Below are 18732 nucleotides of genomic sequence, written 5' to 3'. Positions count from 1 at the left end.
TCTCAGAAGTTTTTCCCCCAGCGAAAACAACACCTTCAATATCTTTGATTTATGTAGAATGGAAAGCACAGACAAGCTAGTTTCTCCACAGAGGAAAAGGCAGAATCCCAACCGGTGCCGACCAAAATCAAGAGGGGGCTGCCAGAGGTGCAAGCAGCGGCGAGTAAGTCGAGGTGAAATTTGCACAGTTTCTTCTTCTACGAAGGCCCTCTTTGAGTTCCAATTAGTTAATACTTATTTAGCGCAGATGTGACGAGGCAAAACCGAGTTGTCATGAATGTATCAAGCGAGGACACACATGTCCCGGGTACCAAAAGCAGAGCTTGAAATGGCGATATGTTTATGAAGGCAGCGAAGAGCCAAATCAGCCAACACCACCACCCAAGTCTCCTGACACGGCTGCGACCGAATTTTCCGAGTTCCCTGTGAAAAATTCCACATTGCAGGGAAAAGACAACATTCAGAATGAAACCCAAAGCATCTGGGATACGGCTTGCCCAACCCTTTTTGACCAGCTGCCGAATCTTAATGAGCCAACAGATGTTTGGCTCTACACTGAGTCGGGTTTGAGTAGTACGGTTTTAGCGAAACCTGAAGACGAGCTGGATGGGTTGTCGATTTTGCGTCAACGACTGGCCAACACAACCGTCCCCTCCTTTCTCATCCAACTGCCAGTGATGTTGGTGCAATATTACTTTCATACAGTTTGTAACCAATGGTCATCTTTTGACTGTCCTCTCAATCCTTTCCGAGTTATTGTCAGCCGACTCTGGAGTCGAAGTGCGGCGATCTACTTTGCTATCCAGAGCATGTCAGCTGCCTCGCTGGCCAACGATTTTCCAACCATGCGAGCCATCGGAATACAGACTCAGCAGCAGGCAATTGCGTGTCTGAATAATAGTGTCCAAAAGGGCTCCACTCAGACAAAGGATGATGAGTATTTTCTAGCACTGCTGATGATTGGATCCACCACTGGGTGGCACGATGCTTCCGATTTGGGGCTTCCATATCTGAGGGCGGCACAGGACCATCTTCTGAGACAAGAACGCCAGTGCAAGAATGCAAACTCTGCCCTCGCAAAACAACATCCACTCTTCAAGCAGTGTCTTCTTTGGTGGAACTTACTGGCTGCCTTTGTGGCAGAGGAGTCGTCCATTCTTGACATAGAAAACTCCATAGAAACTAGCGACACGAATCTTTCTGTCTATCTTGTCGATGGGGAGGTCCTACCGCATCCCTGGACAGGGTCCCTCAGATACTCCTTGGGTCTCTTCTATCGAACTGCAAGAGTGATCCGGGCCGCAAGAACCTCCCACCGCCGAAGGCCACAGGCTTTAGATCCCACCTTGATTGACTTGAGCTCCATGGCCGAGGAACTCGATCTCAGACAAGAAGCCGAACATCTCGAGGACAAAATACTGTTTACTGGCTTCTCATTCTATTGTGGGCCTGTTGACATCGGTGATACAAACACGCCACCGTCGCATTTTCTTACTTTGGCCGAGGCATATCGCTGTACGGCACTGTTGCAAATCTACCACGTTTTTCCGGATATCCTCGAAGAAAGACTACGAAGTAACCAAGCTGCGGGTTGCGAAGGCCCTATTCCGGCCCTCTTTTTGTTGTTGTTCCCAACTGCCACTGGATGGTCATCGTGCTCGGTGGAAAACGCACGCCACACCCTGGCATTGCACATTGTATCTCTCTTGGAGCAGCTTCCTTCCACGTCTGGAACAAAGGTTATGCAGCCCATCGTTTTGGCTTGCGTCTCCAGTGATCTTGTTTTCTCGTCTGGGTTTGTGTTGGGCGCTGCACAACATACGATCCCCAGTCTGAGTACGCTGGATGTTGATATTGCCCGGGCCAGACGAAAGGTCAAAATGCGGTTGTCTGAACTTATCTTAATTCTTCCAAAGCTACCAATGCAACGCATTTATAACGTTGTGCATGAGACCTGGGACCGTGCGGACTCTGGTTTAGAAGTATTCTGGCTGGATGTTATGCTGGATTTGAATTTGGAAACGATTATGGGATAGGCTCAGTATTGTATCCAGAAAACTTCCCTTGGCCAATGTTTCTGCTTTTTCATTAGCCCCTTCATCTTGCATCCACTGAATTAAATCTTGCTTTGGTAATTGCTCTAATCTCATAGATGAGTCTCCCATAAATGTTATTGTAAGCGCCTGTTACCTTGGTTTGAGTATCTCTCTCGCTATTCTTATACCACTAAGCAGTCATCAGAATTAAAATGTAAGGTTCTCTTTGTCATATTAATGATACGACCTCAGGCTATGACTGATGCCTAGGGCCCCCTTAGTCTTTGAGTTCAGCGCTATGAAGGACTACATAATTGCTTACCAAAAGCAATTCCAAGTGCTCAAGGACTTCGCATTTGGCATTCATCCCTTTCCCTTGCTGTGTAATGTGCTCGACCAATTTGAGCCCGAGCTCCTCGCAGTGCAACGCATACGGGACGGGTTCGGAAAGCTCAATAATAGAGGCAGTAGCCGCACTGTGCTCTACCGATACTGCAGAGATCTCATTCTCTCCACGACAAAAAGAGCGCAATACAGCCACTACTAACGATTCTCAGCCTAGACCGACACCACAGTAAGCACTGTGGCAGAAACTGTGATTGAGCTAGAGGTCGTCATTCGTACCACTACAACTTAGGCAATCATTGACTTGAGAACATTTCCGTAATCTAGTCCTAATGATTTGATCTGATATGAATGAACAGTTAAAAATGAATCACTCGCATGACCACTCTACTCATGCTTCCTAGTCATTCGAGTTACATCGTCTTGGTTTCTTGTATAATAGCCACACCTCCCTAGTGCTTGCCGGTCTTGAGCTCAGACTTAGGTCTTGCATGACAATGCCGCAAGCCTGTTTTTACACGGCAGAAAAGACCACTTCCAGTTCAGAATACGTGCCATGGCGATTTTTATTTTACAACAACCATGGGATCAAATGTATATTTGTCTTTCAGGCTCAATCTCTCGCAATCGGACAGATTTGAGTGCCTAGCCCATGACTTATGCTTATCCGCAGCTCGTCTCCAGGTTGGAGGAATTGTGGTGGGCTTTGTGAGATACCAATTCCACAGGGTGTTCCAGTGATGATGACGGTCCCGGGCAGTAATGTGTGACCCTAATCTTTAGTATTAGTTATGTTTGCTTGGGATGCATAGGGTGGCTCTGTACCTGAGAGAGATAGGATACAATTTCTGGTATGCTGAAGATCATGTCATCGGCGGATCCGTTCTGCATGATCTTTCCATTGAGACGTGTCTTTAAGTTCAAAACTGCAGCATCGGGGATTTGTTCTGTAGACACGATACATGGACCGAGTGGGCAAAATCCATCCTGATAGAAGTCAGTCATGACGTTCGTCTTAGGCATGGAGCATATCGACATACCATTCCCTTTGCATATGACCACTGTGATGTCTTCTCCTGATGTTTGCGGGCTGTCACGTCATTGGCGACTGTATAACCCAGAACGTAGTTGGCTGCTTCAGCCACTGAAACATTCTTGCACTGCCTGCCGATGACTATGGCCAACTCAACTTCATAGTCTGCTTCATCGTAGTCCACGTTAGAGGGAAGTATAATCGGTTCGCATGCAGATGCAATGCATGTGTTGGCCTTCAGGAAAACACTGCATATAATTAGCAAGCGTTAGGAGTAGAAGTAGATATACCAACGTTGGCGTGTTTGGAAGAGTCAACTTCATCTCTGCTGCGTGCTCCTTGTAGTTTAGACCGACGCATCGAACAGTCCCAGCTTCAATTTGCGAGACTGGAGAAAGCAGTTCATCGATGGTTTTAACTTCCCCTGTGAATGAAGCATTATAATCAAATGCCGAGTTACCAGCCACAACCTTGACTGCCACTCTGACATTTTTTTCTATGGCTTGACCCACTATAAGTTTATCAGTATGGGTTTGACTTTGAACTTCGATGAAGCTAAGTATGCAATACCATCAATATCCGGATTCACCGGCTCACCACCATATATTTCACCATCTTCCGCTCTGAAGCGAACCCATCGCCTCCAAACCTGTAGTACATTAGATTACCCCTAACATGTTCCCGGCGGAGCACCTACTGGATGTTTAGCATCTTCACACTCCATTGCATTCGCGCTTGAGATTCCCATTTTGAAAGATAGTGACATCAAAGATTTTCGGATAAAAAGTGCGAGTGTGGTATGTCTACTTATCAATGGGCTTCCCCAAAATGTCGGGAAATTCATCGGGAAATTGATAGATAAGATAAGTTAAAGTTCGTATTTTGCCGATGCCAAGACAATAAAATGCGGGGAAATCATTTGGGTAAAAGATAGCGAGAAGCTGATCTGATGTGATATAGATGTGAAAAAGCATACAATCATGTAGATCAGGTACTTCCAAGAGGAGAAAGAGTGATAATTTGGGAGTGATCAATGTAAGCTATGAGGTTTAAGCTTAAAATGCCCTCAAGCAGACTATGGACGAGCTAATGCAGGAAAAACTTTCACATCTACGGCTTATCCTCCAGCTTATCTCTTGGTGACATAAGATTTAATTGGTCGCCTGCAGCCTTCGGGAAATCCTTCACACATTAGCCAAGTTCTGAATAAACCGAAGAATTTCCCGATGATAACGCTTGTAATAATTAAACTTGGATAAATATATAACCCATGTGGTTGGATCCCAAGTGTTACAATCAATCTACATATCCAAAATGAAGGAGACAGATATCAAACAGACCGACTTATCATCGGATCACGATGTTCAAATGGGCAACTTCGTAGTTGACCCCGTCCGAGAGAAAAAGCTATTATGGAAACTTGATCTCTACATTTGTCCGTTGGTGATGCTCATTTTCTTGGTTGCATATCTTGATCGGAGTAACTTGGGGTAAGATTTCCATCCACTTAGTAGTTCTCCCACAGCTGACTCCTGGCTAGAAATGCAGCTGTTGCTGGAATGCCGGTAAGGTCGAGTCCCCAAGTTGTGGAACAGTGGATTACTGACCTAGGCCTTACAGGAAGATATCGGTCTAGTTGGAAACGAACTAGGAAGTGAGGTTATTCTCGTCCAATACTCGAAGCTATAACTAACAAAACCCAACCAGATGCAGTATCTTTGTTCTATGCCACCTACGTCTTCTTTGAGATCCCGTTCTCTATGCTCCTCAAGAAATTACGCCCCAACAGACTCATTTCTGCATTGATCCTTGGCTTCAGTGTATCCATCTTGGCTGCTGGGTTTATCAAGGATGTTGCCGGGCTCTATACTACCAGGCTGTTTCTCGGTGTCTTTGAAAGTGGCCTATTCCCGTGAGACTATCAGCTTTCTTGTTAACCCCCCTAGATAGAGGCTAATTATAGCGCAGATGTTTGACTGTTCTCTTGACCACTTTTTACAAGCGCGAGGAACAAGCACAAAGAATTTCTTATTTGTTTGTGTCCGCAGCTCTGAGTGGAGGCTTCGGTGGATTGTATGCACATCTCTACCTATTCTATCACGAACACTAATAGCTAACATGAACCTTAGGCTCGCCTTTGGACTGATTCGCCTGGATGGTGCCGCTGGCCTTGAAGGTTGGAGGTGGCTCTTCATTGTGGAGGGCATCATGAGTGCGGTCATCGGTATTGCCACGTTCTTCCTTCTTCCAAACGATTTCGAATCCGCCTACTTCTTGAATGAAGAAGATAAAGAGCTGATGCGCATGCGCATGCAACAGTCAGCACGGTACGCTGATACTGAGAAATTCGATGTGAAGGAAGTGTGGAAAACGCTACGAGACCCCAAGAGCTGGCTCACTTCCTTCAACCAAATTTGTGTCAACACTTGTTCCTTCGGATTCAGTACATTCCTGCCTACAATTATCCGAGGGTTTGGGTTTGATTCGGTCAAGACCCAACTGCTCACTGTTCCCGTATACATCTGGGCCTCCGCGTTTTACTTAGTCATTGCCAATCTGTCTGACCGAGTACGCATGAGAGCCGCCTTCATGGTCCCACTGTGTCTGGTGACAGCTGTTGGATATGCCATGCTGCTCGGGGTGGATGTCCACGCGCGAGGTCCATTATATTTCGCGACATATGTTTGTGTTACTGGGTATGTATCTTCCTGCGGGATATCTGTTGAGCAATTGTTAACCTTTTGGTAAAAAGCATTTATGCTGTAGTTGGTCTCGGGGTTAGTTGGAACGCCAATAGCCATTCTGGCTACTACAAGCGTGCGATGGGAGTGGGCCTGCAGCAGACTATCGGAAATTGCGCCGGTTTAATCGTGAGTGGAATATCACAATAACGTGCCCATTTTGTAACACCTCAAACTAACGTGGCTCAAGGCTGGTCAAATCTATAAGTCGCCCAAAAATGGACGATATGTGATCGGTCATTCCGTTTCACTTGCTGCTATCTGTCTTGCATTCTTTGGCAATGCTGGTATGTGGGCTTTGCTCCGATACCACAATAAGAAGCGAGACCAGCTATCACCGGAGGAGAGAGAGCGCATTGTCAGCTCAGGATCATACGAAAAGAAAGGCGGAGATTTCCATCCGGACTTCCGCTATATCCTATGAATGTTACCATATATACGAATTCTTCAAATCAAATTATACATTAGGCAGGAGACACAATCTAAAGCTATCGACTATACTACAAGATTAGTTTGTCAAGTCATTTTGGTAGTATTTCCAGGAGTAGTCTCAGATTGATTCGCTCTAGCCATCTCTTCCCTTCACTGTACTATAGCAAGAAGAATAAGAACAAGTCCACTCCAGCAAATGGGAGCGAGGCAGTTGATAGTTGATGAGATGGCGGGTCATTCAATTTGGACAGTTGTCAAAAGGCAGTCGAATAAACAGATATTTGTACAACCAACGAGAATGACCGAAAGGAATTTCATATATTAGGTGTGATATGCAATTTCGGAGATCATTTGCTCCCAGGTTTCCAGATCAGCAGCCTGCGGAAATGCAAAATTCTGATCTTCCCATACTGCGGGCCACATCATGTCAGGCGATGCACCCGCTGCAATAGACTCGATGTTCATGACTGTGGACACGATTGGATTCCTTTCACGCTCCTGTGCCATAAATTCTGGCAATATCTCAGGTGAACTCACTGGGGCCTGGTCACCTGGCTGGTCGGTGGCTCGAGCAAGCCCAGTGGTACGAATTATACACAACTCTACCACTTTGACCTCCGCAAGACCAAACTCGTTTAGCCAAACATCCTTTCGTAACCTTTCACAATATTCTTCAAGGTCGTTCAGGATTGCCGCAGTTTGAGGGGCAATTGGGCGCCGTACGGCGATAATGCCCAGGATGAAAGCGCTGTTGAACATATTGTGGGTGCCCAGGGTCCATCTCATATTTTCTGATGTGCCATAGTTCAAAGACTGCAATCTAATTTTCAGATCGGAAGACGCCGAGGAGATGCATGCCTCGTGACTAAGGCTGAACCGATTGGTCATGGATTCGCGCAGAAGGTAAGGTCGGTGCAGAGTGATTCTGGCAAAGTGGAAAGCAGAGTGCAAATAGAGACGATGCCAAGGTAAAAATGTATGCGACTCATCCAAAGACAGGTCGGGGTCTTCCACAGCAAAGTAGGGTGGGAGTTGCTCTTTCCATGCAACAAGCTTGTTATCCATCTCGATTACCATGTCGTACGATGCAGGATATAAACCAAAGCACCGGTCTTGGATTTCACCTGCAATTTTACCGAGACCACTACCCAGAAGCGTGGCTGTGCTCATTGTGGGGTAGCTCAATGGATGAGCTGGAGCAAGAGAGGAATCTTCATCAGTCAATCCATCGAGCCATACATTTTCAGGTGCTTTGATAAGACACATATGATCCGAGATCGCGTATGGTCTGCCAAGAGCGAGGGCAATAGTCTTGTCAAGCAAGTACAGGTTGCTCCAAAGGCGTCTCCTGGTTTCAGTGGCTTTTCTCGACAACCCCCATTTTTCTCCGTCTATATGCATGCCTTGTGCTTGGGCCATGCGCATGGCAAAGCTGATCGTGAGCCAGCTCTCTGCAACTTGTCTAGTGTATAGCAGATATCGTGTAACCATCAAACCTGCTCTGACAAGATCTAAGCTTTCGCCATGAAAAGAGGGTGAGATAACAATCGCTCTCCTGGCAGCCCAGTAGAAGCGAAGAGAAGCCTCTTCGCTTTCTTTCCGCTTTTCGGGCGAAGAAGTCGTAGGACTATCCAGGAGGACGCTAAAAGCGAGAATAATGAATAAAAGCGCAAGCCAACGAAGATCTACTCCAGCAATTTCGTCAAATCCAAACTTCCGGCCCCAGAATTCTGCAAATTGAGATCTGAAAGTGTCGGGGTGAACCGTATCAATCGCCCAGTTGATCTCGGTCAGGAATCTTTCGATTAGCCGGTCAACGGTCACTTTATTCCGTGGTAAGAGACCAAGTAAATCCCAAACTTGCGAAAATGGCCCAGAGTCATTTTGAAATGATTCCAAAGAATCTTTGCTAGACAGCAAGCTCATAGGGGGTAGATCGGGAGCTGACTCCTGAATCATGCGTGCCGCCACCTGGTGGCCAAAGTATGAATTACCGAAGAAGCTAGGTGCTCCCCGGGCGATATACAATTGCCCCAGCTCTGTGCCCTGGGTATCGGCTATTAGGCCTCATGGTTAGCCATATCATCCACATTTTGACAGCAGGGATATCCGGTACCTGCTGTGCTCACTCTTTCCGGTGGCATCACATGGCCCCTCTCTTTTTCCGGCCATTGACATAGTTGAGGAACTCCACGCTGGATACAACGAGAACAAGGCAGTTCTCTGTTACATTTCTGCTTCCTGACGTGACATTCGGAACAGGAAGTTGCTTTTCTCCCGCGTCTCACTTGAGGAGAGTCGAGCGCCACATTGCTTCTCTTTCTTCTATTGGTATTCATTGTTTCATGCATTCCCAAGCAGGGAGTAGTCAGGAGTTGTTGAATTGCAGAAGCAAAAAGGGAGTGACCCGAGGTTAAAGTTAGCCTGAAGTATTGGCCTTAGGGATCAGGCCTAAGGTACTTGCTACTATGGACTGAATTTCTTATTTATTCCTCAATGGAGCAACACTTGAATATATTGTTTGGTCTAAGCTTGATTGATATAACATAAGGAAATTGTAGGAAAGGTGAATATAAAGGAACATTTGGAGTATAAAACCCCTGCCTAGGCAGGTGGAGCGTTTGTGCTGAGTCATCTGACGTCAAGCGCGTTGTTTACATTTTAGGCTCGCTTCGACTTCGATGTCTCCCCACACCCTATCTCAACCCATTTACCCCTGCTTCTCCAAGCTATTGATTCTTACTGTTATCTGCTGATTCCTTGCATTTGCTTTTTTGATCATGGCGATCCGCCGTTCCGCGCGCATTCGTCGCGCCCAGAATTCCCCAGATGTGAGTGGCATAGTAAAATCGCTCGTTAGGGGAAGTCCTGACAACCGTTGAAGTAAGGGTAAGCTAACCATTGTTTTGTTTAGGTTGAGTCTACTCAGGTTGAAGAAATGACCCCTCAGCCAGTCGCAGCTTCTAGACTTCCCTCTGTTGCCGAGCGCGAGGAAACTGACAGCTCCCAACTCCCGCACATCCAAACCCCCCTGGCGAAAACTCCTTCTCAAAAAACCCCTCGCGCGTCTGCTAAAAAAAATCGCGATAGTATGAGGACCCCCACCAGTGTGACTGCGGCCCGTCCGTCCCGCGAAGAAATGCACCCCAGCAAGGCGCAACAGAGCACAACCAAGCACGCAGACTCAGGCCTTCTCCTTGGATTCAATCCAATCAAGAAAGATGCCAATGGCAATGTAGTCAAGCACAGCATCAGTGACAACACCCCGACCAAATCCAAGGCGTCTCCTGCGACAGACCAGTTTGGGACCCCAGGATTCGAATACAAGTTTCACTCCCAAGAAACGGAACTCAGCGACGAGGCCAAACTGCTCATGGAAAGCGTGCGCGCCGATGCGGCTCGGATCAAGGCGCAAATGGTTCAGGGCGTCTCAAAGCAAGAACATGAAGATCACGAGGCCGCACCAATTCAGGGAGACCGGAAAATCGCCATGCCAAAGGGCAAGGCCAACCGCTTCAGCGACATCCACATGGCCGAATTCAGGAAGATGGACTCCATTGCTGGTCACGCTTCATCTTTCCGCGCTACTCCCGGTCGCTTCCAGCCTGCTACCAAGTCCCTGAAGCGATCCAAGTCCAAGGCGCAGCTTGACGAACCCGAGAGCCAGAACTCATCACCTTCTCGCTCTGCCACCAAGGCCTCAACCCTATCCGCCCCCACGGCCGCCACAACAGCTAAACGTGTCAAGCGCAATCAAAGCGAGGATACATCTACTCGACATGAGTCACAGACGGATCAAACGCAGAAGGATCGAACACGCAAGGTCGAGACTCCTCGCCGACCCGCAGGTCCTCGCCCTCGCCCTCGCGCAGGCGTTCGCAGTTCCCTCATGACTCCTACACACGCTTCGCTTGCTCGTACGACCTCTACCAGCATCAAGGCGCCGAGAACCTCAATGATCCCATCGTTGAAATTCTCTCCAGCTGCCAAAACCGCGGCCTCACCTCGTACTCCTCGCACTGAGTTCAACCCCCGCCTCAAGAGCAAATTGCCCACCCTCGGTAGCCTTAGATCTATTCTTCGTCGACGCCAACCACTCTTCTCTCGCGACCCTGCCAAAATTGCGTCTGGAACCCACGTTGCGGCGCCTGATTTCAACCCCAATTCACTCTTTGGAGGAGCTGGTAATATAAGTGACTCGGCTCCTACCCCTTCGCCGAAGAAGCACGTTGAATTCACTCCGAGTGTCAAGTCTCGTCACGAACTTGCTGTCGCGTCACCCTCTCCTTCCAAGGCACCTTCGGCTCAGCGTCGTTCCATGGCCGGAGATGTGGTCTATCCCACTCTACCGACTCTCACTCCCGAGAAGAACTCAGCCACGTTACCTTCCACGACACCTTCTTCTGCCTTCAAGTCTATTCGTCATGTCCGCAAATCGGATGCCGCTGACCAACCCGCTCCATATCAGGAGCTTCCTGTGGTGACTCACGGCATTGCTCATGGCATTGCCAATAAAAAGAGACACCGCGATCAGCTCAACGACGAGGATACTCCCGGTAATGTGAATAGTGAGAATCTGCCGCCTACCCATACGCAATCCGATGAGCGCAGCACCAAGAGATTCAAGTCCAATCCGCCTACTCCAAGCCCGGCGAAGAAACGTCTTAACAAGACTCCTGTTCGTCCTTCTGGCAAAATTAGCACACCCGCTAGCAAGCAAAAGAGTCGTGGTGTTCTCAGCATGAGCCGCCTCAACATGCTTTCGAAGCCGAAGGGACAGACTTAGACACGCAATGACCTGATGGGCACATGCCTGGCGCGTTAGGCCGCGTCTCTAACGAATTGTTGTTGTTTTTCTTTTCAGCCTTATGATCAACCTAGTACCCGGCTTTTGTTGCTGCCTTTTTTTACTTTCTGGGCTGTTGCAATCCAGCTCACACTGCAGTAATGCTCTTCTGCAGTGTCAACGAACGAATATTTTCATTCTTGATTTGTATCTACACTACCATTTTTGAGGGCTTTCAACCCTTCCCACCTCACGGAATATCTTCTTTTCGTCTCTGGTGTCGTCCCTCTTTCTTTCTTTCTGCTTGTTTTCCGGATAACCCCTTTGTGGGAAATATGGCGTTCGCGATTAGGCTTTCGGGCTATTGCCATTGGAAAGGTGCCACGGTGTTTCTTTTTCTGTGTATGTATTGTCTGGGCAAAAATTCAAATCAATTATGTGATAAAATAAAGCGTAGGCAGTAAAGGATAGTAATTTGTATGCTTTCTAGGCTGTTGATGTTCCCAACGACCAAAATAACCAAGCCGCAATTTTACGTCATGTTTGGTTTATAAGAGAAAATATGTATCCAGGAGGTGAATCAAAGGACTTGCTATGTACAACATACAGGAATTAGAATCTCCATCCATCGCGGGAAGAGATCAAGAAAGCTAGCAATACATGGTAAAGTCCCGAAGAAGAATAAAGAAAAACGAGCAAAGATCAGAGGGCCTTCCCAGCGGTAGAACAGATACTAAATAAGCGATTAAGCTCCTGTCTGTCGTGCAGACAAGAGCCTCCATGGTATAGACGGAGAATGGTACAGTGGCATTAAGCATGACAATCATTTGGGTATGTGAGGATATGGGGAGTTTTCGGAAAGGGTTCGGTCGAAGAGGTGGGAAGATGTGAATGTAACGCAGGGAAACGGAAAATGGTAGAGATGCATCTGAGATGCAAGGAAAGTAAGGTAGGCATCGAGCCTGGACTCGAGTAAGCTTCGAATGGGATGGGCGGCGCAGTATGTATCAGTTTTTCATGGTTTCGAGGAACGAATCCAGGTTGTATTCCTCCTGATACTGGCGGTCATCCCAAAGCTCGCCCAGATCGTCTAGCCAGCCCTTCTTGCCCTTCTCCTTGACCTCGCCATCAATATCGACCATGTCGACTTCGTTACCGGCTGTGTCGCTTGGCTTCTCGGCTGTGTCTGCCGTTTCCCCGAGATTGAACAGGTCGAGCAGTTGGTCTGTGTCCATTGTTCCGAGCCCGGCGTTTTGTTGATTGACCACGGTGGAGGCAACGTCGATCTTGAATCGTTGCAAGCTGTGGCGGGGTTCATGTTAGTTTTCGTGCATCTGCGGAGTTCATGTAAATGATAATGACTTACTTCAGGATCTTTTCCTCTAAGGTACCTCGCGTGATCAAGCGGTACACGTTGACAACCTTCTTTTGGCCGATACGATGGGCACGGTCCATAGCCTGGATATCTTTCTGCGGGTTCCAGTCATGCTCCACGAAGATGACGGTGTCTGCACCCGTAAGGTTGAGACCCAATCCACCAACACTGGTGGTCAGGAGTAAGACATCATAACTGGGATCGGTGTTGAATCGGTTAACGATGTCCTGGCGCTTAGTTGCTTCCACGCCTCCATCCAGGCGAAGGTACTGAACGGAGGGGAGAAGTTTCTTGAGGACATCGTTTTGCACAATATCCAGCATCTCTTTCATCTGACAGAACACAAGGGCTCGGTGGGGGCTGACATAGCTTGCGCCTGTGTCCAGTTCACCCTCTGCTGTGTGGTCAAGGCCAATGCCGCAATCCACCAGTAAATCTTTCAGAGCGTTGAGCTTGGGCGCGTGGGCAAGATCTCTAATATTCGAACGCTTCGCAGTCAAGAAGGATTGCACCTCGTTGTACTGCTTATGTCCTTCCTTGACAACCAACGCGGGAGAGTTACATAGACGTCGCATATATTGAAGCGCCTGGAAGATATGTTCTTTGTCGCCTCGGTCTGCGCTGCCCACCTTGTCTGCCAATTCCTTCTGTTCCTTCTTGGAGAAGTCCTCGAACAGTTTCTTCTGCAGCTCACTTGGATCGCAGTAGTAGTTCTGGATAATCTTGGGAGGGAGGTCATTCAACACTTCCTCCTTCAGGCGACGGAGTAGGAATGGCAGGACCTGCTTGTGCAGTGCCTCAATTGCTAGAGCGCCTGCCTCTTGTTCTTTGGAAGAGGACTTGCTGAAACGACTCGCTGCAATGGGCTTAGCAAACCGATCCAGGAAGACCTTTTCTGTTCCCAAGAAACCGGGCATCAAGAAATCAAACAGCGACCAAAGTTCAAGGACGTTGTTCTGGATTGGAGTACCAGACAAAATCAGACGGTGATTGCTAGCTAACTTTTTAACTGAAGACGTGATCTTGGCCTTCGGGTTCTTGATAAGATGGCCCTCATCGAGCACGCAGTAGTTGAAGTTGATAGGGCAAAGAATATCGTTGTCATTGCGGCAAACATCGTAGGAAGTTACAATAACATCAGTGTTGGCGAGCAGGGGTTGGAGTCTCGACCGTTCCGCGGGAGGACCGACATATGCAATGCAACTGAGGAATGGAGCATACTGTTTGACTTCCTGCTGCCAATGACCAGATAGAGAAGGCGGACAGACAATCAAAGAAGGCAGCTTTCGAGAGTCTGTCGATTGACTCTTGGCAAACTCCTCCGCTCGCATATGGTGGTCACTTGCCACGATACAAATGGTCTGCAGGGTCTTGCCGAGACCCATGTCGTCGCAAAGAATACCATGGAGGTTATAGCGATTGAGGAAAGCAAGCCAATTGACACCATCTTGCTGGTAAGGTCGAAGCTCAGCCTTAATCGCGACTGGGATTTCGAATGGCTCGACCTTACGGACGTCCAGCATCTGAGACATGAATTTCCTTTCTCGGTCACGGCCTTCAAGCAACTCTGCTGAAAAGCCAGGGGGTCAGGGATGCCAGCCTCCAGGGGAACCAGTTTAACAAGGGTGGCGAATGATGTTGTTGCTAGAAGACGCACATCATTGTCGGAGTCGCTCATCCGGCCAAGGACGGGAACCACCAGGAAGATGACATAGGGGAGGATTCCATCTTCCATAACATGGATCAGATGATAGATGCACTCAATCGCACCTTGGCGGTGATTGACATCCAGCCCATTATTGATGATTGGTAAGACCTTTTCAACCAGCATCGTCATTCCCTTGACGGTAATGACACTACATATTGTAGCGAAACATTTGGCTGCTGCGTAGCGAATGACAGAAAGTCGACACTGCAAACCCTTGGCGATAATGGGCATAAGGTCGATAACCCATTCGTGAAGACCCGGATCGAACTTGGGCAGCAGAGCCCGCAGTGTAGACAGGCCATCCACAATTTCTTGGCCAAGTTCATTCTCTGGGTCAGTGATGTCCTCGGGGAGTTCATCCCCTGCCAAAGCATCTCTCAGTGGCCGTTCAACCAATTTCGCGAGGTTCGGGACCTTCTCCAAAAGCTCAGCGCCGAACTTGACTGCCAGTTGCTCCAGCGCATCCTTCGCACCGCGACGCATAATCCGTGCATCCCTTGCCTCTTTTTCGAATTTGGCCGCATCTGGATGGTCGCGTCGATCTTCTTCTTTGCGTAGCGACAGAATTGATTTCTCCAATTGCACATTGTGCAGGAATTCAGGCGTCTCAGAAGTGTCCACACAGCAGTATTTGACCAAGTTCCCAATGATTTTGTCCACTGGTCCACGCTTCGTAGCAGCTGTGTAGTGTTCGATAAGGCCTGCCACTGCTGTTGCAGAGCGCTGCTGAAGTTCTACATTCTCCTCTTTCTTGACACTGTCCATCATGCCCTTGATGATGTGACCAGGCTTCTTGGGGATATCCCGCAAAGCGACCAGTGCACCAGCAGTGGCAGCTAGGACACGCATGTCCCGCTGTTCCCTTATCAGTCGTGCCTCCTCGACAGCAGATTGTGCAGTGGTCCGAGTATCGTTCAAGACTTGAGTAGCAGTGATTCGTTGAGCCGGTGTGAGGTTCTTCTTCAGTCGATCAAAGTCGGGACCAACAATTTTCTCAGCATCTGCCAGGGAAAATGCATTAGGTCCGGCTTCTGAGTCGCCCTGGACGACCACAGCCAAGGTTGGCAGCCGGGAAGGTGCCACATGCGCATGATCTCGGAAAGTATTCAATAGTGAATGGCACTGGGAGCGTGCGACATGAAGGTAGCACGCAATGTCCGCGTACCAAGGTGGGCGCTCGCCTTCGAGAATAGGTCGAAGCCGGTCACATAGAGACGCGCAGTATTTGCTCGCTGGTCCGGATCGGCGAGCATACTCTTCTATGACCATGGCCGAGGCAAGCTGCGTTGTGGAAGCAGAAACATCAAGGCCATCCAGAATTGCCGGCCAAAGGCTTGGTAGGTCATTCTTATCCCAAAGATATACCAGTTCACCCAGCGCCTTCGCAGCGTAAATCTTGGATCTCAGCATAGTGTCTGCACCAACGAGGTCAATATCACCAGAGAGCATGTGTCCGTCCACGTTGTGAGCCGAGGGTGGAGGTGGTTCTTTCTCTTTCTTCTCTGATTTACGCCTCCGTCCCACCTTATTCTCAGTTCCGCCTGGAATTGAGGCAGGAGGAGAGCTTTTGGAAGGGGTAGGGGCCGGGGCAGCGGTGGAGAATGGCAGACCAGACGGTTTGATAAAGAGCGAGGCGTTCATGGGGATGGGATACCGGGGAACGCCGAAAGCGCCCAGAGTCAGAGTGACAAGCGGCTGGATGGAATCTGATAACACCTCTTCGGATTTGAGTGAACCGCGCAACTCAACAACGTTGAGAAGTTCAGACCACACTTGACCAGACAGTTTCAAAACACTCTCGTTGCGCTCCACGAGGAGATTTTGGAAAATCAACCGCAATGCCTTGCCATCTACCCAATCTGTGGTGCCCTCGCCTTCCAGCTTCAAGAATGTCATGAGAGCCCGAAGGACAGCAGAGCGAACGCTGGTGATGGTATGACGGAGGAATGGGTAAAGGCGGGGGACAAGTTTGCCAAAGGACGCTTCCGGATCATCTGCGGCATTGGCCTTCATGGCATCCAGAACTTGAGAGAATGTGCACAGCTTGGCCAAAAGGTCCATCACAGAGCCTGTACTGGCACTAAGATCGTCCTGCAGATTGGAGAGACAGTCCCAGACGATGTTCATCAGAGGACCAAGAGTGCCAGTCCGAGATGATACGAACTCCTCCGCAATTGGAACAAGGGTAGCGGCGCTTACAGCCCGGACATCATCATCATAGTCAGCGAGGCCTTTCATGACAGCTTCCAGGACGCCATCCATCATGCTGGAATCCTTGACAAGCAAGTCCTTTCGAACTGCGACAAGGTAGCGCAGCCCGATCATACCACCATGACAAACCTCCCATACCGGGCGGTCTAGTCCCAGGTCGGTCTGCATTATGATCCGGTATAGGCATCGATAGACCGCCCGGACTGAGTTCGGGTGTAGGTGTGAGAGAAGAGCACCAAGAGTCTGGCCTACGGTTTCCCGAATTGGGGCAACCACATTGTCTGAAATATAATCACCAAATCGATCCAGCATCAAAACGCAGAGTAGTCGACATGAGAGGTCATCCAGCCACCGGCGGTTGAGTGCATCGTTTTCCGAGCGACTTTTTCCATCCAGCCGGCCAGCCGCCACACCCTGGACCCTGATGACTTCCCGCAGAGCCATTGCGGCGCCATGTCGGACTTCCCAATTTGAGTCAAAGATGTCCATGGTCAAGAATTCACACATGTGTTCCAGAGGCCATCCTCCGCCCTGCTCCACAATGTCTGGCTGAATATGAGATCGCTCTGGGATGGCAGCTCCTTTGTATTCAGTAACAAGCTTAGAGTCGTCATCTTCTTCAGTGCGCTCCAGCGAAAAGTAATCAGGTTTTGCCTCGCCATTCTGGTCATCGCCGTTCTCTGCTTTGACGGGGTGAGGAGTTGTGGCAGCAGAAGTTGTGAGATTGTCGGACTGTCGACGGGAAGACAGATCTACGACACGGACCTTGTTAGCCCCCATCTTAGCATTCTGCTTATTCTTCCGTTTGAGTTGATTGAGCTGTCGCTTGCTCAGCCCCCCGTCCTCCTTTGTCGCACTTTCAAGAGGCGAGGAGGGCTGGCGGGAGGGAGCTTCATGCAGACTGTTGTGGCGAGAGACTGGTGGAATATTCGGTTCATGCTTTGGAGCAGGAGTTACCACTTTAGGAGCCAATTCGGTGTCTTCGATCAGGTCTTCTTCAAGGTATTCCCCTTCGAGACCCAGCCGCGAAGTCAAAGTCTTCTTTTGGTGCTGCAGGCGTGAAGCTGGTTCCATGGATGCGAGGGAGTACTCATACTCCTTGCCTGCACCGCCGAGCAGCCGCTTGCCGTACTTTAATACGGAAGGGATGTCCAAGGTGTCGAGTCTGAGGAAATCATCAGCCAGTATTGGCTCTTCAGATTTGACTTCGGACTTAATCTCCACATCATCTTCGTCTGCTGCTGACTTAATCTGGAGTCCATCATCCTCATTTGGATCATACACCTCTGCGTTAGAGACAATCAGTCCAATAGCTTTAGCAGAAGCTGTCCTTGTGTCCCAGGACTTGGATCTGAGGTAAGGCAGAATACGCCCGAGTAGGTTAAACAGTTCATCTGGATGCTGTTTTTGCACATCTGCAAGCTGCTGAGCAGCAGTATTACGAATCAACTGAGTACTGCCCGTCTCGAGTAGCCTGTATTGTCATTGGTCAGTGGTCAGTTGGTTTCACGTGATTGCACGCATTATATTTCGATACTCACGTGACGAGGCGGTCGAGTCTGAACTGAGTTAGCATTCACGTGACAGGCGCGTGGTGATTGGCTGAAGGGGCTTACCGGGAAGCCATCGCGGGTCTTCACTTTTCTCCCGACTATGCGGCACAATCTGAATAAGGGAAAAAAAGAAGATAACGCAAAGAAAAAAGCAATTGCGCGCGACAAAGCGCGCAATTAGGGTGGAAGGACCTCGATATGAAAAACAAAGACCAAACGCCCAACACCTCAAGCCGCGATGCTGAGTCAGCGGGGGATTTAGATTTAGTACACAAGAGCGAGGGTCGAGGTCACGCAGCCGGGTTTATATCATTGGGGGTGCTTCTGTCCGGCGCGCTGGTCCATGTTTGGGTCACTCCGCCTAGGCCGTTTGTGGTTTAGCGCGGGCGGTGGGCTTCCACTTACAGCGCGCTGATTTTTTTTTCTGCTGTTGAAAGGATCACGTGAGTTCAAGGAACGCGTTAGATGACATAGAGCATTTAGATTGATCAAAAATACCTAATTCAATGTAT

General features: G+C 48.9%; 6 protein-coding genes across 6 annotated transcripts; 3 read left to right on the top strand and 3 right to left on the bottom strand.

Moving 5' to 3' along the window:
- Window positions 1-58: 58 nt before the first annotated feature.
- On the top strand, window positions 59-2036 carry N7500_004843 (uncharacterized protein; the record flags this gene model as incomplete). The annotated part of the gene is made up of 2 exons (XM_056675988.1): window positions 59-163; window positions 243-2036. 2 exons carry the CDS (start codon window positions 59-61, stop codon window positions 2034-2036), a joined length of 1899 nt encoding a protein of 632 aa, XP_056530988.1.
- Window positions 2037-2994: 958 nt separating this feature from the next.
- N7500_004842 (fumarylacetoacetate hydrolase family protein) lies at window positions 2995-4162 on the bottom strand (the record flags this gene model as incomplete). The annotated part of the gene is made up of 6 exons (XM_056675987.1): window positions 2995-3153; window positions 3207-3368; window positions 3422-3662; window positions 3709-3925; window positions 3985-4063; window positions 4112-4162. 6 exons carry the CDS (start codon window positions 4160-4162, stop codon window positions 2995-2997), a joined length of 909 nt encoding a protein of 302 aa, XP_056530987.1.
- Window positions 4163-4728: 566 nt separating this feature from the next.
- N7500_004841 (uncharacterized protein) lies at window positions 4729-6579 on the top strand (the record flags this gene model as incomplete). The annotated part of the gene is made up of 8 exons (XM_056675986.1): window positions 4729-4904; window positions 4955-4979; window positions 5035-5068; window positions 5122-5326; window positions 5383-5487; window positions 5544-6110; window positions 6167-6284; window positions 6346-6579. The coding sequence occupies 8 exons, from the start codon at window positions 4729-4731 to the stop codon at window positions 6577-6579; spliced, it is 1464 nt and encodes a 487-aa protein (XP_056530986.1).
- Window positions 6580-6908: 329 nt separating this feature from the next.
- N7500_004840 (uncharacterized protein) lies at window positions 6909-8926 on the bottom strand (the record flags this gene model as incomplete). The annotated part of the gene is made up of 2 exons (XM_056675985.1): window positions 6909-8644; window positions 8704-8926. The coding sequence occupies 2 exons, from the start codon at window positions 8924-8926 to the stop codon at window positions 6909-6911; spliced, it is 1959 nt and encodes a 652-aa protein (XP_056530985.1).
- Window positions 8927-9367: 441 nt separating this feature from the next.
- On the top strand, window positions 9368-11373 carry N7500_004839 (uncharacterized protein; the record flags this gene model as incomplete). The annotated part of the gene is made up of 2 exons (XM_056675984.1): window positions 9368-9418; window positions 9502-11373. 2 exons carry the CDS (start codon window positions 9368-9370, stop codon window positions 11371-11373), a joined length of 1923 nt encoding a protein of 640 aa, XP_056530984.1.
- Window positions 11374-12380: 1007 nt separating this feature from the next.
- N7500_004838 (DNA-binding ATPase) lies at window positions 12381-18294 on the bottom strand (the record flags this gene model as incomplete). The annotated part of the gene is made up of 5 exons (XM_056675983.1): window positions 12381-12675; window positions 12740-14199; window positions 14259-18141; window positions 18209-18226; window positions 18284-18294. 5 exons carry the CDS (start codon window positions 18292-18294, stop codon window positions 12381-12383), a joined length of 5667 nt encoding a protein of 1888 aa, XP_056530983.1.
- Between the last annotated feature and the right edge of the window lie 438 nt (window positions 18295-18732).

The sequence above is a fragment of the Penicillium coprophilum genome, assembly GCF_028826855.1.
Source record: "Penicillium coprophilum strain IBT 35676 chromosome Unknown utg000004l_segment0_segment0, whole genome shotgun sequence".
NCBI lineage: Eukaryota > Fungi > Ascomycota > Eurotiomycetes > Eurotiales > Aspergillaceae > Penicillium > Penicillium coprophilum.
This window is presented reverse-complemented; position numbering and strand designations above follow the sequence as displayed.